General features: G+C 43.6%; 1 protein-coding gene across 4 annotated transcripts in view; it reads right to left on the reverse strand.

Annotated features, from left to right (window-relative positions):
* nlgn2b (neuroligin 2b) overlaps positions 1–23,895 on the reverse strand; it is a 62,978-nt gene that overhangs the window by 5,533 nt on the left and 33,550 nt on the right. For 2 of the 4 annotated variants that reach the window (XM_037120608.1, XM_037120611.1), the window contains 6 exons: positions 22,823–22,876; positions 16,898–17,047; positions 4,630–4,815; positions 1,842–2,107; positions 1,542–1,695; positions 69–435 (listed from right to left, as the gene is read on the reverse strand). In XM_037120608.1, the coding sequence (XP_036976503.1) occupies positions 69–435; positions 1,542–1,695; positions 1,842–2,107; positions 4,630–4,815; positions 16,898–17,047; positions 22,823–22,876 (1,177 nt within the window). Of the gene's footprint in view, positions 1–68; positions 436–1,541; positions 1,696–1,841; positions 2,108–4,629; positions 4,816–16,897; positions 17,048–17,257; positions 17,450–22,822; positions 22,877–23,895 lie in introns of those variants that run through there. The other 2 variants (XM_037120609.1, XM_037120610.1) reach the window with 2 other exon arrangements.

Here is a 23,895-nt window from a genome sequence, read left to right on the forward strand (position 1 = left end):
AAGGCACACCGCTATGTTACATACGAGCATCTTAACACTGCATACTGTGAACGCATGATTATACCAACCCTGTCTTTGCAAAGTTGGTCCAGTACGTCATGACTACAGCACTGAGCATGACATCATTCTTGGAGAAGTTACAGGGAAACAGGTCGGTGGCTCCCACCATGGGAATCCCGAACACGTAGGGGATCTCGTCTCCGTGGGCCGCGTCCGCCCACTCCGGCCTGGCCTCGGTCTGACAGTGGTGGTGGAAGGTATAGAAAAAGACTGGCGATTGGAACTCGGCGTGCAGCTTGGCAGTGGCGACAGCCGGGGCCACCCACTGATGGTCGGTGAACAGAGCCAGGAGGGTCTTCCTACGCATGTCGCTGTTGTCCCTGTCGGCCCAGTCTGTGTACATGAACTTTATGGTCTCTCTGAGGATATCTTTACCTTGGAAGAAGCAAAATTTAAATTAGTATGTAAGCAGGGATAAAGGGAGTGGTTACCGGCAACACCAGGTGGAAGAATTCAAGGCTCATATCTGGCAAAACCGTTACTACTTGCTGGGCTCTACTGCCAGGCGGGAAATTCTCATTGGACTTAAGAGGCGCCACGTTTGCATTCTGTATCTATCTATTCTGGGGTTTTTTTTTTCAGTCTAGTGCACAACTCAACCTGTCCCTGCAAAAAGAATCTACTAGGATGCTTGTCGATCAACCTGCTGCACACAAATAAAGGAATTATTGTTTTCACTTAACACACACCAACATTTGTAACAATGTCAGTATTTATGCAGTTTTGGGCTGAAAATCTAACTGCAGTTCTTTTTTTATTCTATAGCTCTGGAACTTTTGATATTAAGGTATCGAGTTGGATGTTGTATCGTTTAGAAGCTGCAGAAAAAAAAACAAAACAATATTTTTAGACAAACTTACTCTGCAGCTGTGTTGGAAAGTAACTAATTACTTTAACTTTTACTCACTTAAGAGCAAATTTTTAAGGTACCTGTAATTCACTGGAGTAGTTCCATTTTACATCTGCTTCACCAGAATTGAAAGGGAAGTACTGTACTGGATACTTCTCGATGGTTATGTATTTATACTGTTACTTAACAAATAAGAAATAAAACATATGTAAATCTACAATAAACCCATGCAGACTGGGAGTAGCAGTACGCATGACAAAGTAATAAAAATGTCCTTCATTCGAAGAGATTATGAGATTCTGTGCATTTAAAACATTTACAACTCGCTCCACTCAAACCGAGTCAAACAGTCAAATGCGACTTTCATATTAATGTGTCGGTAAAAATTCATCCAATAACTTCATAATTCATCCAGTTGGGTTTTACTTTATATTCATATATTTAGTACATCTCGCTAATAAAATAATGTCTTTGCTTAAATAAAGTATCTAAGCACTTCTGGCTTTGCCCAGCCAGTCTGAACATTATTTAAGGTACTTATCAGCGCTGCAGAAGCCAACAACCTGTGGACAGTTAAAGATTGGAGTGTTAAAACGTGTCATAATTAAGGTAAAATAGAATCGAATCTGACCGTCAGGATATCCATACAGATTGTCCACAAAGTTAGAGATGGTGTAGTCGAACGAGGCGGCTGAGATCCCGTCCTCTCCTTCATTGTCGTCCACAAACTTCAGGCCCTCTCCCTGGTTGACACCCAGCAAGATGTCGTAGTTCAGGAACTCGCCCTGGTGTCGCAACCAAACACACACACACACACACACAGCATGACACGACAGCACGGGGCAGTGTTCACACAGCAAAAACAAAGTGATTAATCATCAGATACAATGCGGTTATTCACAGGACGGTATCCAGCGGAATCGGCTCGGACCTGCTGCATGAGGATCTCGGGGTCATCGGGCACCACGTCCCCGTCTACCACAGGTCCGAAAGCGATGTGGTAGCGCGCAGGCTGGATGTCCTGGTCCACTAGCTCTCGGAAACTCTTCCTCCTCAGGCAGTCCACCAACTCGGCCATGTCTCCCAGAGAGCAGCCGACCTTCCTTGCCAGGATCTTGGTGTACATCACGGGTCGGTAGTTGACCGCCCAGCTGGAGATGGCCGAGCCACTCTGAGCGATGGCCCTCTGGAACAAGCCTGCACAAAACAGGACAATACGTATATAGCAGTTATAGCTTCATATCACTTAGTGCAGCACTGTCTTTTTTTTCCCCCCCTCTGACACACTTTTGCTCGCAGCTGATGGGGCCTTCAAGGCCTCGCAGTGTGAGCTCAATAATGCATGTGCTGGAGGAGGAGCAACTCCAAGTATTACATACGATGCGAGATGAAGCAGATATTCTGCTGCTTTTCACAGCCGCAGAAAATCTTTATTAGGATCAGGGAAGGAAAGTGAAGCGCTTCCGTTACGTGCATACAACGAGGGACGGCGGCAAGAAAAATGGTGACAGCTCTACGGTGAGCGGCGAGGCTGACGGCCGCTCCGGAGGAAACGAGAAAGACAGAGGGAGAAAGAAAACTGCTCGCACTGTTGCACCGCTGCACTGTTATGTAAAGTGGCTTGCTGTCCCTCTGTTTTATCTGCAGATTCTGTCATTAATAATTAAGCCCCCCCATATTCTGCATGTGCCCCACCCCCGCTCCTCTCCCTGTGAAATCAATTAAGAAGCCTCTCAGCTGCAGCTCCAGCTCCACCGCTCATCTCATCTCTCCTCTGCACACACACACACACACACACACACACACACACACACACACACACACACACGAGCGTGCAGAGTACCTTTAAAAATCGCTTCACCCTCCGACTTTTTCTGAGCTTTGTGGTTTTACAGCCTGACTTCAAAATGGAGTAGAGGAGGATTTTCTTGCCACAGAACTATGCGTAACAACCCTTAATGCTAATGTGGATGTTCAACTCTTGTTCTGTGACATTGCACCAATCGCTCTGCAGCTTCGGTGCTTTCGATTGCTATTGAACGCGCACAGAAAAGTTATCGAAGCATTGATGCTCTAAACAAAGTCTGCGAGAGAAGGAAACCCAGAATGTTATTTTAACACGAGCCGTGTGAGTGTTCGTCTCTGGACAGCAGACAGCAGACGTTAGCTGGCAACCTGTCAACAACTAACGACTTGGCCAATACCACCCAATTATCGAAAATGCTTTTCCATGTCCTCCCAAAGGTTTTCCAACATCTTGATCGACAAAAAGATGTCTGTTCCCAAAGCAGACACAGATATGAAACATTTTTTAAAATTTTATCTGTCCGAGCTCAGCTCGTCAGTGTGAAGGTGAACAGATCATCGGTAAAAACATAATCTGAATTCTTGGTAAAATACAAAGTGCTGTTCACATCCTGAGCTCTACCTGCCAACCCAGATCAGAGGATTAGTCATCAAAACATCTGGTGGGTATTTTAGACATCTGCCATTCAAAGACAAACAAAAGGAGGAAAGAAGCATCCTTATTAAGTAGTACGCCATAGTAGATCCAGAGGTGGTGCCTCGAGGACATACTGAGGGGTGATGCAAGATTTAACGGTACATTTTCACACAAACCTTTGCAGGAACTTTCCTCAAAAACGAGGTATAAATATCTAAAGCAAGAGATAAAAAAAAACCCCATTAAATAATCAGATTGTGTATAATACAGCAGGTTAGGGCATCTCAGAGTTGCCGAGTGACATAGTGACACAGCGCAGTCAGTCACAAAAACTAAACGTGCGGCGGATTGTGGTTGAGGAAGCTGGCTGTCCCACACATCAATACTTCATCTGCAGTGATGTCGTGTGTGTGTGTTTATTTCATTGAAAGCCTCAGAGAGTGAAAGAGTGAGGCAGTGAGAGAGACAATGGGTCTTAATAAATGTTCTTCTGAGTTTCTGCCGTTTAACAAGAAACCACAGGGCTGGAGAGTGCTTTTGTATTTATATTAAAAGGAGGGAATTACGTTTAATTTTGCAGCAGTGGCATCTGCCCACAGCGATAACCTCAGACATCTGAAATCAATCACATGAGTTATTTAGCTCTTAGAAAGCCAACTGGCAAGATAACTAGAGGAACAGTAAACTGCCCATCTGTAACAAAGGTGGAAATAAAAATAGTGGCCAGACCAAAGGCTATACGTTAAAGGTGCAATACGTAAGGTTTTGACCAATAGCTAATTCTTACATATTGCACCTTTTAGTAATAGATAGATAGATAGATAGACAGACAGACTATCTATTCAAGGCTTAGTTTTATTGGACAGTCCTGTGAGTGCAGTCCGGTGATGTTCGTCCCTCGTGCAGTGATGTTATTTGGGATTATCACAGGACTCGTGTCCCAAGGTGAGTAATGTTTCTTTGGCGAATGACCCACAGTTTCCATCCATCTGTCTCCTCCAGCACCGTGCAGACTGACAACCTTTTTCTTCCAAATAACCGTCTTTGCAGTTTTTCGAGCAAATTCAAAAATACTAATTTGCTTCAAACAGTTTTTGACTCCTTTCACTTGGGGAAATAATACTGACGTATGTTTCTATCTGGTTAAGGCTGATGATTAAAAATCACTAACTTGGTCTTTAAAGATATACACTTCCCACACTGTCCCTGAAATGTTAATCCAATTCGAGCAGGGTAAACATCTACAAATGTGACAATGATAGGGAAGGAACTTTACCCTCAGAGTGGTGGGAGAGGATGAGGAGGTTCACACAGGCGGCGCCAGCTCCCGAGCCAAAGATGGTGATTCTCTCTGGGTCCCCTCCAAAGTGGCCAATGTTTTCATTGAGCCAGCGCAGGGCCTGGATCTGGTCCAACAAGCCATAGTTCCCCTTAGCAGACTGGTCCCCTGTGCTCAGAAACCCTGCAGGGCAAATTAGAACAAACACAGAGAGGAAAAAAAAAGAGAAAAGAAACACAGATTATGTGAGGAGAGAGGAGCAGGGCGCATATTCAGGGGCGAGGGGGAAACACAGTCACGTGCATTTACTTTGTTATCCTGCAAAACCCGAAGATGGCATCCTGTCATTGTCAGGAACTCCTCAGAGATTTCACTCAGAAAGCTTTTGCCAAATTACTTTTTTTTTTTTATACCCACGCTGGAAATGCAACACAGTTAAGAGCACTAACTTGTCAGCAGAGAGAGGAGGAGAGCTACAAAAGGCATGTTTCACCTAGTTCCATTTACACAGTGGGTGCACACCCACAGCAAGATGAAATAAACCGAACAAAACGAGCAAGGTTTTTTTTTTGAGATATCAGTCGTAGAGATTTCTGCCATCTCTTGATTTTAACGGAACCAGATGGCACTCCAGCAACAATGTCTCTTTTCAGAAATCGTGGCCCGATTACTGAAGATAATCCCGACCTTGTTGTGAGTATTTCCCCACAACTGAAACCTGATCTGCTGAAGGAAGTGTGCATCTAAATCACAAACCGTTGCTAACTAAGCTAGCAAAACCTTACAGCCCAGCCGAGGAGACCGCCATCGACTGACGCCCTGCGCTGTTACAGACATCAAGTCTCTCGAAACCAAAACAATGAGCTTATAAACACTAAAGACCTCTTCAGAGCCGCGTGATTAAACAAAACATTAAAAACACTGGCGACAGAAGCTTTAAGGACACCGAACCTGTTTTTTTTTCTTCTTGTCTCTAACGTTGATTTGTGCGAGTGGAGAAGAGCGCATATTAGACAGCTGGTACACAACAACTCTTTATAAACCAACAACCTCCATCCACCGACTTGTTTGTCGTTTAGCTGCATTTATACGGTGATTCAGTCGGTGGGGTCTGAGCTGAATGGCTATTGACAACACCACCTAAGGCTTTACACAGTGGAACTATGTCTATACGTCACCTAAATCAGCATATTGGTTGGATAATAAATGTTAACTGCGCATGGATATGTACAGTATAACTCACGAGGTATACCACTATACACTGTCTTCTCTATAGCATGAGCGCACATTGTGTGAATACCATGAAGTGAGCATAACTCAGTAAGTCTTCTTGTGCGCTCACTGATGAAGACACATATAGGTAACTGAGGTAAGGCCTTTATATTGTAAAGGGCAGGTAGAGTGAATGGGGACAGTATAGGGAGTGCACAGAGACAGATGGTGAAAGAGGACAGTCAGCGCGCACTCAAGTGTGCTCAACAGCAAATTAAGTTTTATTGTCGATGATAATAATGTAAGTGATGGTGATGATGATGGCGGCGGTGATGATAACCTGCCAAATTGACCTTTTCGACAACAGTCGGTGCGACACACACACACACACACACGTCTCACCCCACACTCCTCACTGCGCGGTTAGCAACTCTTTGAGCCTGGAGTGTTTTTGGGTGGGGGGGTTCACGTGACGGCATAATGATTCATATTACACAGCGGCGTACGAAATTATTTAAGGAATAATATTTCTTACGTCATAGGTTACTCGGACAGAAATGTGAGAATAGCTGATTTCAAAAGCAATCCAGGCACTCGAGATGAGGCTGGAAAATACCTGTAATGTAGTCAGAAATCATTAAAAGGGCAATCATTTTAAAAAAAGCCAACACGTTTCGACCATCAGATCTTCATCAGGGGTTCAAACAGACAAAGAGCACCACCTTTATAGTGGCCGGTGGCCTTTTCACATCCGGTCCTCCGTTTTACCAATATGCATTCTCTGAAAAAAGTTCAGCCTTCACTCATTCAGTTAAGAACAAAGAATATGAGATAAAAAAAAAAAACAAAACACATTAAGGATAAAAAAGGAATAAAAAAAACCCCACACATTTTTGACTGCCAAAAATAAACTGCCCAGAAATAGAAGGGAATGAAAAAAAAAACCGACTTCACCTGCACGTAACATTATTGCTCTGTGCTTCTGTGCTACGCCGTCATCATACTGTACAGTAAGAATCAGATCATTACCGTACAGCTCCATCCGAATGTGCCTGGTGCCTCCGTCTGAACGTCCACATCAGGAGGAGAACACCACGTTTTCCCGCAGCGACCTAGATGTTGTTTTACCCGGCTCGCTCACATTCTTTTACATTATCTCCGAATCACGACTAGATTATCTTTTCATCTCGAGAGACCAAATTAATGCGTTAGTAAAAAGTCTGATAGTTGCACAACCTGCAACCGCAAACAGCGACCCGGCCTTGAGAAAACAATAATCTCTTTTTTTTTTCTTACCTAATGATAATGAGATAATGATCATGAGAACCCACTGCTCGATTAAACTGTGATCTAGAGATAATAGGATTGCCTAAATTATAAGAAACCACAGCTGCTCTCAGCGTCCATAGGGCAGTGTTTAGTGTGGAACGGGTTATTAAAAACATCTTGTTGCTTTAATATCACTGTTGTAGCAGAAACACTATCTCGAAAAAGGATTACTCGTGGTAGTCAGGATATAGTTTGCATGTTACTGTGTGATGGCGCTATCGTTAGATCATCCCGGCAATTGACCGGCTCTTAGCCTGGCGTGACTCTGACCTGGTAAACGTATCGCGCTGACCTGCGCCGCTTATCAAAACCATAGGCATGTTGAAGCGTCTGCTCCGCCGGGCCGAGTGCCGAGCTGCCCGCCACAGTTGCCTGGCAACTGTCCAGAGCTTCAGGCAAAATGATATGGACAGACACTCACAAAAGCACTTGCATACACACATCCGAGCACTTCCACATTCAAGCACACACAATCAGGTGCATGCATGCGCGCAGTGTATGAACTAGCATGGCAGCCCGAGCTAGCGCCTCCTGTCGCTCTCGTTGCAAGGGCAACATGAAGAGAGGCAAACGTGGTTTATCTCCCACCATTGAAGATAAGTCAAACAAGTTCTCCTCTCTTTCTCTTTCACTAAGTTTTCTTTCTGATCCCCCCCCCCCTCCATCTGCTGAGCTGGGCTTCCTACTGACTTTAGCGCTGAGAGCAGCAGTTTATGAGGCTGAACTCATGCATATTCAACACTTGCTTTAGGTAACGGCCAAGGAACTGTGAGGAGAGTCATCAACCTCTGAGTAAAGATACAGGCTGAAGACAGTGAAATGAATGGTTGACAGAAAAACAATGAGGGAAATCTGAAACATCTACAGCGCATTTCTATGCGCGAGCGTCCCGTGAAGAAGTCTCCGGAGAACGTCTGATAACAAGCGCTGCTTCCTCTCACATATCTTCTTCCTGTTCATGTTCAGAAAATCTTCCAAAAAGGCACATTTTATGAAATCTAGAGAGCTTAATGCCACTCAATGCATGAAATGGTCAGTGCACTTAGTGTTTCTCTACGCTGATGAGATGAGTCATGGTAAAAGCCATTATTCCTTATTGATATAGCATTGCATCGACGTGATGATGTATTTCTGCATGATGTCCTCCGTGATGGGGGAGGATGTACGTGTTAATGTAGAGGAAACTTATCGGGAGGACTTTCTTCATTTGGCAGAAAAGGCAGCAGCTCAACATCAAGAGGACGTTTTCAGCGTTTTGTGCAGTATTTTTAGAGTACTACACCGAACAACTTTATTCCGTACGCCCACTTTTGTCAAACCATCTCAGTCGGTAAAAGCTCGCCTGCACCGTTTCACAAACTCACAGCCCAGAACTGAAGTGTGGTCAGTCGTCTGGCTGTTTGGCTACCGGGATGGGAGCATGCATCTGCAGAGTAATTTTTAGGACTGAGGAGAAACGACTGCAGTGGGTCACTGAGCACATTTCTGTGAACAGAGAAGAAAGAACAAGAGGAGAGGGGGAAGGGGAGGGGACGGCGGGGTGAGGCGAGAGTCACAAAGATCTAAAAAAAAAAAAAAAAAAAATCCAGAGACATCAGACAGGTATTAAAGTGAATATTGCCCAGAGCTACAGTCAGATCCCAAATGACAGCGAGGTGAAAGGAACACACTGAAGGACATATTATGTAATTTCCTGACGTCACGCAGGGGATGACGAGAGTTGTCAAAAATCAGAGGAAAGATGTTTTTTTTTTTTTTTTTTTTTTACTAGACACAGAAAAGGTGATTGCACAGAGGAAACAAGGCGTCGCGTCTGCACACATGAGGCGCTAAATTAATCAAGAAAAAGTAGACGCGGCGCTACAAAAAATGGAAATAAAACAGCAGATGGTGAGCGTCTCCTGCACACTGAGGAATAAAGAATCTGTTCTGATGATTGGAATAAAGTGGATTTTGATCATTCAGTGCTGTGTGGCAACCTTGGGGATTAACTGCCGCGTATGAATGCGGATGAATGTCACCTCTCTCCGTACTGTATGCGGCCTCCACTGATAATTTAATATCTTATTTTGAAAGATTACTGAAAGTTCCTCTGTCAATAAAAGAGCTGACTCTGGTGTTATTCAATTTTCATGAAATGTGCAGTGTACCGGCACATTCTCACAGGAGTCTCTGTGATCAAGCATGCACTTTCAATCATCATTACATTATCTATATTTATATATGTATATCTTTGATTCAAAGATCTGCTGCTGTATGTCACCTCTTGTTGGATTATCAACATTTTACAAAATCTGTTAAAGGATACTTGCATTTCACTTCTTTACAACACTTGTCAGATTCACCCATGCCCTGCCATGCGAGGTGCCAGCAGCTCATCAGCAGCAACTTGGGGTGTCCTGGTCAAGGACACTTCCACACACATGGGATTCAAACCAGCAACCTTCTGATTACTAGACGACCCGCTCTACCTCCTGAGCTACAGTTTATTTAAAAGTCATGAGGTGGGCGGTTTGGTGGCTCCAGAGGAACCTGCCTGTATTCTGATAAATTGTTTCCAGTGATGTCACTCAGTTGCTGTTGCATTATGGGTAAAAAAAGCAGTCCATTTGTGTAGCATTGTGACACTGTGAACAGTTAAAAACCAAAATCAATGCAGCAGAACCAGAGCTATTGCCTACATCGGGCCTACATTTGCCCAGGATGCAACAGTCACTGAGCAACATCATCGGAGGCAATTTATCACATCGTATGCGTTTTATACAACTTTTATCAAATACGACATTAAACACATGCCAGGGCTGTAAAATTGGCGGCGTTGCCCTTTAAGTCTGCTTGTTGGCACAGGAAGTTCACCTTTCGACCTGCTGGCAGATCCACTTAAATTATGTATCACTCTGTATGTCAAGTATACCCACAAATGAAATTATATTGTAATTGCACTTCCTCCTGCTGAACTAATGCCATTTCAGTACACCGCCCATAGGCTTCCAGTGCCATTGTATTTATTAGCTGACTTATCTCACTCAATTTCTTAGCTCTCGTACGTCCGTTTGAACGGTACCAAGCTGTGCAATAAAACCGGGCTGTCAAGCACATTTTGAAAGGCAAAGCTTCAAACTTCCCACTGACACAAAGAACATCTCAAAAATCAGTTCAAAGAAAGTTTTCATTTCAGAAAACCACTGATCACTGATGAAAATCTCAGTCAGTGAGAATTAGAAGCACATGAAAATGAAATGAAACAGACTGTAAAACAAGAGCCTTGTTTACAGAACGAACCTCTGATCACAAAGTTAATGATACGGGAATAAAGCGGCTTTCATGAACAACGTATTTGCCTTCACATGTCTACATTCAGCTTGTCATGTAATTGTAGATTTAGAGAAGTTACTGGTGATGATTCTCAGGCAAGTTCTGGAGTTTTAAGGGGCATCAAATTTATATTTCTAATCAGATTTCTGGATGTATTTTCAGTTAATTATATCCTCAGGAGGTGTAAGGTATAAGCTACTCTCAGTCGCCAGAATAAATGTTGGCGACGTACAATTCTGCAAACCAAAAACATGGAGCAACGTAAGTGTCTCTGGGTTCAGTTTTTCTATTTCACGTTGTGACAACACTGCGCTGATTGGCTGGTTAGGTTTCGGCTGTAAAACCTCTTGGTTAGGGTTGAGAGAAGATCATTGTTTGGCTTAAAATATCTGTTTTTGTTGCCACAAACATGGTTGCAAATATCCATTGATGTAATGCTTGCGGTGCAAATGTTGTGATCTGGAGTCCTGCCAGCCTGTTACTCCACCCGAAAGTCAGGTCGTACACAGGTAATATGAACGTGATACGACAGGTAATGTACAAGTGTCAATGCCTTACGTAGCCTATGACACGTACAAATCTGAATGTAACTGTGGTTTGCGGGATTGTTAACCCCCAGTGCATCTTGTTGTAGCTGTCAACAGATACTTTTATATAAACTGAGGGAAATATGCAGGATATGTACAGAAGAAGAAGAGGAAGAAGAAGAAATCAAATCTTTATGTGATTGCATTATTTATACAGTCATACTCTGTACAACATGGTGAAACTTGTTCTTTGCATTCAACCCATCCCTAAAGAGCAGTGTGCATCTACTGCATGGCAACCAGGGACCAACTCTAGCTCCAGGCCAGTGCCGCGGTCAAGGGCACTGGCAGGAGAAGTTACCGATTATATATGTTTGATATATATGTTTAGGGAACCCACACGAGCTCCAGAGGACATGCAAAGGGAGGGAATCAAATCGTTCTTGCTGCGAGGCGAGCGTGCTAACCGCTGAGCCAACATGCTGCTGGTACAGTGGGTATTTTAGGTGCTCCGGAGACCTTGCCATTTTCTAAATATGATTTTGACGCTTGATGTGGTGCGTAAGATGTTGAGCATCAAGTACGACTCACTGCATTAATCATCTCCCTTGTATTTGACTGGTCCAGCTGTGCAACTGGCTGCCAGCCTGGGAGGCAGACTGGGATCAGTTCCGGTCAATATACCTATAAGTCATCCGTCATTCAATGTGAACTTTTTTGCCTATATGATAGAAGAAAGTTCATACGGCAAAGATAGCCCATTAAGTACTGTAGCGTATTGAGGCTATTTCTGCAAAGAGGAACTCATTTCTAAATATAATTTATAGGTTCCAAAAATCCTGGTTTGTACGTGAAAACAAAGTCACAATGAAGAATGACACAAACAAACAAAGATGATGTTTGTCTTGTGCTGTCATCGCAGCCCGTCGGCGCGCTGAAAACAAAATGTAGGGACAGAAGTGTTAACGATTGCTTTCCAGAGTGGGAAGATTGTGGCTGTGCGCGAGGAGTGGGAGGTGTGTTTCATTTGTATTTAGGGACAGCTGAGTTGTGAGAAAGGCAGCAGGCTGAAATTAATTGACAGCAGAATCTGTGCTGGCTAAAAATACTATTTATGTCAAATTTAAAGGGATGTTTTTCGAGAACAACGGGCGGCACGATTTGAACTGATGCCGAGACTTACTGAGCAGTATTTGTGGATGCACTGCTACCATTTGACCTGACTTATGCTAAAAATACTGTCACGTGGGGCTTTTAGAATAACATCTATAGCAAGTAACGTATAAAATAGTGTTTAGTCATGTGCTACAAACAGGTAAGTTGTTTTTTTTTTTTTTTTAAGTGGGAATATAATATACCCGGGATAGATTTAAGAAAACAAACTGTGTCTCAAACTGAATCTCTAACTCCTGCTAACCCCTGAAGGACGATCTATTTTTTGTTGAAGTCTGGAGTCTTTTATTTTGGTGAGTATCATTTGAACTTGATGTTAACCTGCACAAAAAAAATCAAGATACTGCTGTTGAATACGATCTTTTCGAAGGACAACTTGAATATATGAAAGACAGTCATCGCGGCCATAAAACCAGACACAAATCCAGATGCGACAGTCTAACAATGGCATGAAAAAATAAATGTTTAAATCAAAAGTCTGCTGACTCGTGGATTGAAAGTCATGACATGAGAATCTTGACACCGCCTAAGCAGCTTACATATTCACCATGACACAACTTTATAAGTTGAGTGGTCAAAAGATGTAATCAACAGACCAATAGGATTGATCAGTTTGGCTGCAGGTGCAAAACTTAAGCCAAATTACTCAAAAGTTCTCAGCACAAGCTAAAGGTTAAGTCACACAGCAACATCCATCACAACTGTAAATATGAGAAGTACATTCTGGCAGATAACCAAAAATATTATAGCTTCACTGTTCACTGTCTTCAGTGTAAAAGCAGAGCTTATTAAATGTACAGGTATTTACTTTTAAAGAGGCTGCTCGCTCTTACTCACGAGTTAAAAGCTGAAATTGGATAGAAAGCGCAGAGAAACGTTTCCAGAAGAAGCGTTTCATCTCTCTTCCTGAGGTGAAAAATGTTCTCACTCTCCGCGCCCGCGACGGTGGGCCTTTCCCCAGAGTTCATTAATTAGTTAATTAGTTAATTAGTCTGAACAGATGGCTATGCAACACAAATCAGAAGGCTCTCTGGGCCCCGGAGCAGGAGGAAGGTAGGAGAAGGTGAGCCGAGCAGCAATCTGGAATCTCGAACTGTCACCAGACCTCTGAACCACCGTGTGCAGCAGACATTTTCTTCTCATTCACCCATTTTGCTCCGCAACGACAGGGCGTATTACAAATTAATGAGAAGGATCCAGAAAGTATATCATTTGCTGGTGAATTACATATGTCTGTGTCAGAGTGAGTGAAAGCAAACGGCGTAAAAAAAAACGTATGGGCTTAAAGCGCAGGGCGCCGTGGTCACACTGCTGAAGCGTTTATTCGAACGAATACTTTGCATCACTGCAGATTTAAAAAAGCATTTCTGACGGTTTATTTTTAGCCTGTTCCCATCTCCCCCCTTCTGTTTCCTTTCCCCTCGCTGTCTCTCTGTGCTTCTCCCTCTCGCTCATCTGTCTCTATTCCCTGCTCTCTCTTCTTCCCTTTTTCCTGACTCCCTATCACCCTCTTAAAGGTGCAGGCGTCACACGGAAAATGAGGTTGGCGTGTGCGTAAGCTCCCGTGTGTCTAAGTACAGGATAATACCGCAGATTAGAAAGGTAAAAAAAAAAAAAAACTATTAAAAAATATAGGCTCGCGTTTCCTCACTTTGCCACAAATTGAGTGTCGAAAAAGAGGAGCGCTATTAAAAATTCAGATGGATGTTGCATTATTCATGTATATGTTTTACGCACGGCACGCAAAAAAAAATAAAAAAACGAGTGGTGCAGACACACACTTTTACACACAGCCGCATGCACGGGGGGGAAAACATGCATGCTTATGATACACAAACATACAAACGCACACAAGGATTATTGCCTTAGTACAGTAACCCATTTAAAGGATAGCTGAGAGAGAGAGAGAGAGAGAGAGAAGAAGAGAGAGAGAGAGCACACATTCGCCCACATACCAAAATTTTCAACAATGTTCAAGGAATCGAGGACACTGCGTCATCCCTCATAATCACTCAGCAGGATCAGGATCGCTCTCCACCTCTGTGGGTTTGCATTTTGTATGCATTTGTGTGTGTGTGTTTGGACATTTCAGTGTAATAAACATATTGTGCAACGCATGAGTGCACTTCAAACATCTCCAACACGAATCGGAGCAGCAAGGTCGATGTAAATCGGCCCGGGTTACGGTTTGGAGAAAAAAAAACAAAAAAAACAAGGTCGAGACGAAGCAAAAACAAAGATAGCTGCTGTGAAGAGCGGCGTCGATCGGCATGTAATTCAACACCGTGTTCAACACAACCGATTATTAAAGCTGAATATCGTCTGCAGCTTCTTAATGGTCACGATTTGCCTGACAGCTGTAAAACAGAAAAAAAAGCATAAAGCTGCAGGTCCAGCTCCTCGTTTCCCTGGCTCTCCGTTTGTCCTTGTCCCGGTGCCTCTCCATTGGCACTGTCAATAACGCTCTGGATCATGTTACCCTCTGTTAATACTCACAGCAACTCTTGGACGCCATCCTAAACTACTCCCATTTCTCTGTTTATCATTATTCTGATATGTTGAAACAGGCGTGATGCAATAAACAAGATCTGATTACCCAACCTGGCAACCGCAATGACAGTCACAGATAGTCTGTGTGCAAACACCTCCGAAAAGATGACGGCGAATGTAAATACTTGACTCCACTGATATCCAGCAGCACAAGGGCTTGGAGTATACACACACACACACACACACACACACACACACACACACACACACACACACACAGAGCAGCCTACACTCACAGGCCAAGCAAGCGCTGCAAATCTCCAACAGAATGGACAAATAGAATACCGCTTAATCCAAAAATACACCAAAAGCAACACACACACACACACACACACACACACACACATTTCTATTCTGTTTTCAATAACTGATTGTCCACCAAAGGCACTTAGTGCTCTGCGGTGTCCCTGAGGTATAATGAGTCACATCCTGGCTGACTTTTTTTTTCCTGCAGAAGTGCATATTAATACAACAATTAATTAATCCAAAAATAAATAATTTTAAGGCTAAGTGAAAACAGTAAATACACCAGCTGCACTGTTATATCACTCGGTGAACGGACGCAGGACAAGGTGGCAAAATAATCAAAGATATCTAATACTGACATGACTTTTGTGTAGATCACAAGAATGTTCAAACAATCTGTGACTTTACTCAAGATAACGCAACGTTTTATTTGGATTACCTATTGCTACAACGTCTGGGTAACGATACGTCAGCAAGCGAGAAAGGAAGTCAGCAAACGTGACAAAAATACACAGAGAGTAAAACTTTAAAACGTTACCTCGTCTGTAAACGCTTAGATAGATTTTCATCAGCAATGGTCGACAACAGCACCCACAGTCCCACATTACTTAACGAAGTCATCATATCATTTTGATTGATTTGAGACCCCCCAGTGGCACCCATGTCATACCTTCAGGTGTTCACTAGACTTCAGGTAAATTCAGATTCAGGTCAGAGGGGAACATTAAGTAGTGACTTAACAGTAGATCGACTTTTTTGAGTTAAACAAATTCTGGATTCAGTCACTTTATTACACTATTTATTATTTCTGGTCCCATTCTGTTAGTTTTTTCTTACAATAGTGGTTGTTTTCTTGCTCTGGAGAGCAGAAAGTCTCGGGAAAAGTAAGTGACACCGGCCCAGTTTATCTATCTCACAAAGCTTTTGACGACTTTTTCCACAAAACCTCAGATGTTATTTATCACGTGATCCCAGAGCTTAAAGGAAAAGTTCGCCCCGAAACTTAAAATTCGGTGTGAGTAGAAAACGACTGAATTTACATTTTTGGCTGAACTCTTTCTTTAAGCAGCTCTAGAACCTGCAGGAAGAACTGAAGAGTCAACTGAAGATGATTGTTTAGCCTCATGCTTATGTTCGACAGCTCTTTTACAGAACTGATGCCAGATGATGTGGACATTCACGTCCACGTGTGACAGAAACCATCGGGTAAATCTTTTTGACTTTACCTTGTATGATTTACGCATTTTTAATTTACAACTTGACTTGTGTAATCATTTTCCTAAAGCACCGCATGCTTAGAATCATCCTCAGCGCTTGGAAAATAATCAAAATATTCAGTTGTAGAGGACCCGTATAGAAACCACCCTTTGTTTTGTTTTTTTTTTCCTTTGCTTTAATGGGACGTTGTCTTATGCAGCCGCTCCCTTGAGATACTCACCATTTATACCCGCCTGCCTCTTGTGAACACCACCTTCACTTCCCTGACATGTTCGCTCTGAAGTAGCATGTCGACACGGCTGTAATAATTTGAGATGAGTGGCTGCTTTATGTCAACAACAGCATCTTCGCAGTAGATGCCATTACAGGTGTAAACCGACAATCACATGCCTTGTGATATTAGCTTAAGAAGGAAGCCAGTGTAAGAATAACCTGTGCTAACGGGAGCCTGCAAGAGGAGAGCTTTCATTTTCATTCCTTCTGTGTTCAACAGTGATTTATGATTTGAAGGGGACATAAATCACAATGCCTTATTTTTCTTTTTTACAGAGCGCTATTTTTCATACAGCCAGTGTTATATGTGCATTGTATCACCTTTTCTTATGCCCATTTTTTTTGAAAGACATAAGTTCTCTGACAGACGGGGACTGATCCCCCCCCCCCGCGCTGCCTTGACGACAGGAAGCCCAACTTACCGAGCACACCGAGCCGATAGTTCATGGTGACCACGATGACGTTTCCGTAGGCAGCAAGGATGCTGCCGTCAAACATGTTCCCTGAGCCCTCCATGTAGGAGCCCCCGTGGATGAACAGCATCACCGGCTTCTTACGACGATCCCGAATATCTGCACAACACACACACAAACAGTGGTAATCGTTAGTCCGATTTTCATTCATTCGTAGGATTTTCTTTTTCCACATACTAGGGCCAAATCCCAATACACCCCCTTCCATCTAGGGGTGTCGGGTTGGGTGTCCGAAGAGGAACACTTCACACTAAGAGTCGTGAGAATCTTGATTTCTCTGTAGCTAACTAGCTAGCAAGCCAACATTACCTAGTCTTGCTGCTACGTGCATGACGGATCTGCATTTTGATGTATGTCCACGTTGCGTTCCCTCACTTTGACGGCACATGACACCTGAAATGTAACCATAGCTCCTCTGACATGAGGAGCGTGATGAAGCAGTGTCCTGTTTTCATTTTAACACTTGAATGATGGTGTGAGGTTGAGAAAGATTTGAGAGCATCCGTGCTTTTCTGTCCCCGTCAGATAAATGGCAAATGGCATCGAGATAACACCAGTAACACAAGAGAAATCACTACAGCTAAAGACGGCGTATTGTAAATGTCCGGTTGCATCTGTTTCCATAAACGCCATCGGCATCGACGACTACTATATATATATATCAGGGTCTTGAAGGCTTGGTCCATTTCTTGGGGGGAGATTTTAATCCCGACTCCTTGTAACTCTGCCCTCTGGACCAAGAGGGCACTCAGAAATGAGGCCTACAGGTTTACATCGGTAACGGGTGAGCTCAAGTGTCCACAGGCCACAGGTAGTCCACCCAGTTTGAACTTACAGCTCTAGATTTGTAAAAGTGCAGCAGTCTTTTAGGCAAAAGGATCCAAATGCGTCTTTCTCAAGCCTCCTGCAGTCAGTGATTCATTACGAAGAGAACATACAGATACTAAGCATGAAGAATTTTCAGCACACTGCCTTTAAGTTGGCAGCAAGTATTTCATGTCTGCCCCACTGGGCTTATCCTCTATATTTTATTCCGTGACGTCTGCCCCCCCGTCCTGCGCAGCGGTGGTACCTTCCCAAACTGTTATCCCCCCCCTCCATGAGTGGAGCGAATGGTGCAGCCAGTTCTGATGCCCTCTCTGTTATTGGCGTCTTTGTGCCCATCAGTGTGTTGCTATGGTTCACTCTGTCGGCCCGTGTGCATCCCCCCCCTCTCCTCCCCGGCCTTTACGAAGCTCCCCCTCTCGCGGCGTCTGTGGTATGGTCTGAGTGTCTGAGCGTGGATAAGGCTGAGAGAGCTGCCAGTGCAGCCCATTTAGGCTGAGCGTCTGCACTGTGCAGGGCCTGTGGATAATTTGTATGAAAGCCAGACCAAGTGGAAACATAAATAACAGCCACAGCATCTGTTTACCCTGATGAGCTTCAGCACTCAGAGATGGGCGAGACAGAGAGATAGGAGGAGAGAGAGAGAGAGAGGGAGATAAAGGAGGGTGGGGGGGTAAGACGGAGGGAGGAAGGAGATGAAAATAGGGCAGTGTGAGGGAACTGACGGGGGTAGAGACACGGATGGGTGGTTCAAACCCCCCCCCCAAAAAAAAGATGTGATAGCAAGGATGAAAATATATGAAATGTTAAAAAAGCAAGTCATACATAGCGAGGTACGCTGATGAACACTCAAATTCACGCCGTATTCATACAGAGACGCACACACGAACACACACACACACAAACTCTTGCATAGGCAGCTGCGATGTCGAGTCGCTATGGAAACTGCTTCTCGCTAATAGAGCTGCACCGACTCACTGAATGCCTGTTGCCTTGGTAACAAATTCTACTCACGTATTTGCACACCCGCCTGCATCACCACCTGAATCTCAGGTTACACATGCACTTGGGTGCGTCACTCACAGTCGCGCACACACGAGCGGGAAAAAAAAAAAAAAAAATGGGAGGGGAAAAATGGCACGTATGGCTTCAAACATACATACAACACGAGCAGACTGGCTAAAAATAAAAAAAAAGGAGAAAAAAAATGTTCAGTCGCACACCCTGACGCACTGCTCTTCTTCATCTCTCCTCTGGTGTATTCTGAACCCTCGGCTGATTTCCCAGAGGATATGTAAACAAGTTCAATTATCTCGGCATTACCAGGACAGTATAGAGGAATGACATATCAGCAGGACGTCACCGGCGCCACTCAGAGTAACACTCGCACCGTAAATTAAATCCTGAGAGGAGAAGGAACTTTGGCAATGACATAGCTTCCATTTTAAAGGCAGCCAGTATTTCTTTTACTTTGAAATAGATGTTTTTTACTGATGATTGAATATATTTGATGCACATTTCTCTCTGCAAAACTTAAAGGTCCAGTGCGCAGGATTAAGAGGGATCTTTTTTTCCAGAAATAGAATGTTGTATTCATAATTATGTTTTCATTATGTGTATACACACCTGAAACTATTGTGAAATGGTACAGGTCTTCTTCAACAGAGTCTGTCACATTGCACTGCCATGTTTCTACAGAAGCCCAGAATGGACAAACCAAACACCTGCTCTACAGAGGGCCTTTCATGTTTTCTTTTTTTTTTTCCTCTACATGCTTGGATGGGGAGGGTGGCACGAGGGGAAATTCAGTAGATTGCCACCTGCAACCGCACTACTAGATGCTACCGTCCACACTGGACATTTTTAAAACAGCACTGCCCCGATTTAACAGCGCACCCCTTTAACTTCGTTGGACTCACGATCGAGTCAAAAAACCTGGTGCCTACGTTATCTCGAGGTAGCCCTAAAGCTCACACCTGATTTATCGTCTGTTTTACTGGAAATCGGACCATAATTTACAAAATGAACTTCACGCTGTATGGACGAAGACTTGACACTAGCCATTCATCATCCAACACACTGGGACACCGTTTACTGAGGCAGTAAATCAAGTCAGAAGTAGGGTCCTTTTCTCATAAGCTTATATGCAATCAGACTTCTTTTTGAAACCAGTGGAGTTGACCCCTGCTGGCTATTAGAAAGAATGCCGGATTAAGCCAAAAACTGTGTCCATATTTGATATAACTATGTATTCTTGTGGTATTTCTCGTCCTGTTAATACCTTTGGTAGTTTTTGTTTTTCCTCTTCGTGTGCTCTAAAGCAATTTGAATCAGCTGACAGGGGAGCTTCTGCAGGAGGTGTGGCGGTTCCTTTGTTTACACTTTTGATGCAGGGTTGTGTCTTTAATGCCTTTTCAAGTTGGCCTCTGCTCCGCTTGCCTGGGTCCAGAAAATGGTTTCTCCCACTGAGGTTTTCTTTCATTCTTTTGTCCCCCGAAAGGCTGAAACAAGATAGTGTTTTTTTTGTTTTGTTTTTGTCCCACTTAAACGGGTATCTGTTGCTGCACTGGACAGCAAAATGTAAGCAGCTTGCAATCTTATCTGTGATAGATCAACTGATTATTTTAGCAACAACTATAACTCTGCTGAGGTACACTATGTTTATAAAGTAATAATATAGTATCAGTCAGTGTTAATATAGTACATATCTATAAGACCGAGCTCTAACTGTAATTGTTGACTGCAAAACTAACTCTTTGTTTCACTTTCGTTTCTGTGAATTGTCAAACTGACTAAAAATGGATTTCTATATAGTCGCCAAAGCCTTGGAAAAATTACAACAAGTTAAACTGAAATATTTGCTAAGCCCAATAAAGGCTAAGAGTGAGCCCACAAAAAAACCCCAAATGGAAATAAAAATCCATTCATTTTGGAGCAAAAAAGATAAAAAGCTCATGCATACCTACAATGCCTTAATGAAAGGTGGATTGGAAAAGGGTCCAAGTGGTACGCTTGTACGTCCTTTTATTCCGACAACATTTCAGGGCTTTAGACCTTTCATCGGCTGAGCTTAAAAGCAACATTTATCTACTTTATATTATATTAAAATCTGGAACAAACAGTGTCGGTAACAGAAGATAAAAAGAATTTAAAAAACACCTGAAGACATCACCCTGATTGCATTAGGTAAACATTTCCTGCAACATAATATAATAAAACACCAAATAAAAAAAAAAAAAAAAAGGATGGAAACAGAGCCGGATGTGAGCAGCAGTGATAGAAACGGTGTTATGATGGAGAGGGGCTCGGCACAAACGGAGGGTGATCGGGGGGTGCAGGGTCGCAGGGTGAAACTGTTTCACTCAGCCCCAAATCCAAGACCAACAAGGAGCTCACTGTCTCTCCTGCGCCTCCACAACACTGGCACATTATTCACTTCTCTCTCTCTCTCTTCAACCTAACCTGACACCATCCTCCCTAACACCCCCCTCCTTAACATCTATTCTCAATTTAATGTCTCACCTCCTGATAGAAACCGCCTATTTTCTACTTTTTCATTATTCTGGTTCTGTCTCATTCAGTCTGGTATGGAAATCTGAATTGATTTGGGTGTAAAAAAGTTTTCGGCCTGACTCAGCGCCTTTGAATGCTGTTTGCAACCCAGACCCACACCCGAACTATGCAGTTTTAGTCGCAAATTACTTTTGAAAAAAAAAAAAAAAGGAAGACGCTAATAATTGTGTTCTCTGGCGATGTTTGGGAACCCGTTTCCAATCCATACCCGAGCAATTAAGCGAGGGATTCAGGCCTATATAACCCGGGCCGTCCCGATCCTGTCAGGATCCATCAGGTGTCGGCATAAATGTCAAGCTCCACCAGTCTCCTACTCATCCACCCTCTCAATCTCTCTTTCTCTACATCTCTCTCACTTTCAAAGCTCCATAAATGTCATTTCATCATGCACTTGTCTTCATTATGACTATTTTTTTCCCTCCTCTCCCCCTCATCGCTCTCCCCTGTGCTCTCGCAACCGCTCAGCTTTCCCTTTTCTTTCATCTCTATTCTATCATTCTGCTCCTCTCCCAGGCAATCCTGCATGAATCCTTCCTTCTGTTTTCACCGTTAAGAAACCACACAATTGGATTAGCTACATCTGTCTCTTTTTAAACCATAGCAATTAGAGATGCAAGGGAGAGAGAATTCAATACCCAAATAGCACAGAGCTCAAAATAAAAAAAAATAAAAAAAAACAACAAAAAAAACCACACACATTGGCACAAATTAGGGCACATGCACTCAGGCGTAGACTCGCACATACGGCGTGCTCGAGTAGACGCGCATGCTCAGACATGTGCATAATGCTATGTGATATACAGTACATCTGGGCACGTGTACAGAAACAGATGCACATGCTGTCTGCACACATTTTGGCTGCATCAGTAAAGAGAGTGTCTCCATTTGACTGCAGTGAACTTGAAAATGTACAGCGATAGCAGGGATGTGCAGAAATCCTTCCACCCCCCCAACCACCACCACCACCACCGCACTTTAAAAATGAAGAATTGCAGGAAGCCCAGTAACATTATGAAGGACAATAATTTAGCAGATCGTTTCGTGAGGACTTTACAACGAGAACAAAAAGTGCAGGTGGAAAAAGGACTGAATATTGATTTTGCGGCGATGCATCACGCAGGATAGTCAGAACATCAGCGTGTGGTTGATCAGCCACATAGCAACAGAGGGAGGAAAGTAAATTAGCTCCTCAGGCAGGGGCCCAAAGAGCAGCGTTAGTAACGGGAGGGAGTGAGGAACAACTATTTTGTATGGAGCTCCTAATGCAGTTTAGCTGAAAGCGTGCCTCCGCGAGGGAGTGACAGATTTGTGCACTAATAAAGGGCGGCTAACAATGGACACTGTAATGTGCTCGGAGAGTGATGAGGCTAAGACAATTATCAATACAGATACAAACACAACAGTCCCCACAGAGTTTGAAAATGGAGCACGAGGAGGGGGGCTGGAAAAAAAGAAAAAAGCATGCAATTAAAATACCTTCATCCCTTGGTCTGTTCATTGTAGATTCATCTTGTTTTTTCGTGAGCGGACCTGAGGTTCAAAGAGAGAGAGAGAGAGGAGGGGGAGGAGGAGGAGAGACAACAGACAAAATTCAAAAAGATTGCATTTGCAAATAAAAACAGAGGAGAAATAAACAATTGGAAAATTAAAATGGAGAAAGATGAGACAGTCGGCTCTGTTACGTTTCGGTGGCTGCGTACGACTGAAGACAAACTGTTTACAAGGATTACACTCTGTTTCCTGAAAAGATAACCCCGAACTCATCTGTTTTAACCGCTTAGGATCTAGTCACGGACTGCCTGGTAAATGACCCCAGGGGCCACTTCTCCTCAACCCTTCTCCCAATCAGCCCTGACACACGGCTGCTTTGTGGAGAAAAATCAATGAGTGGAATCAAGCCATCACTCTTTTCAGTCAGAAAGAAAGAAAAAAAAAAAAAAAAGCAAAGGTATGCCAAGATGAGTCTGTGTCCCGACCCCGGCTCAGGAGGGACGGTGTTGCAGTCCTCGGGCGAAAGTCCCTGCTTGATCCAGGGAGACTAGACTGTCAAAACACAACGCTGAGGAGACACAAGCTCACACGGGCGGGCACAGATACTCATCCTGGATCCATGTGACCTCATACGCACATTGTGCACGGAGGTGTGCCGCCATTAAGGCCTCAGATGTGAGTCTTTCTGTGGAAATTAGCAAAGAGGGAGCTGTTTGGGATATTTACACCGCCTGCGAAGGGATGTGACAGGATTCCCCCTCACCAAGGTCAAAGAGGAGCCCCACATTAAGCTTTAATGGTAACGCCAGTTAAATGCTCCATAGGGCACAGGCAATAACAAGCATTTATCACGGACCGACCAACGCCTCGGCACGTCAGCCTCTGTAGGTCTTAACTGATAAGGATCCCATTAATTTGTTTTTTTTCTTGGTTTCTGTCAGCGGAGCTCTCCATCAGCCCACAATTACCTCAGCGTTTTGTGTCGTTCCTAGTGTCCGCGAGTCTTCAGGGGAGCCGTTAAAGCACTCTCACGTTCGTACGCACTCACACACACGTGC

This window comes from Acanthopagrus latus, chromosome 13 (assembly GCF_904848185.1).
Source record: "Acanthopagrus latus isolate v.2019 chromosome 13, fAcaLat1.1, whole genome shotgun sequence".
Classification (NCBI taxonomy): Eukaryota; Metazoa; Chordata; class Actinopteri; order Spariformes; family Sparidae; genus Acanthopagrus; species Acanthopagrus latus.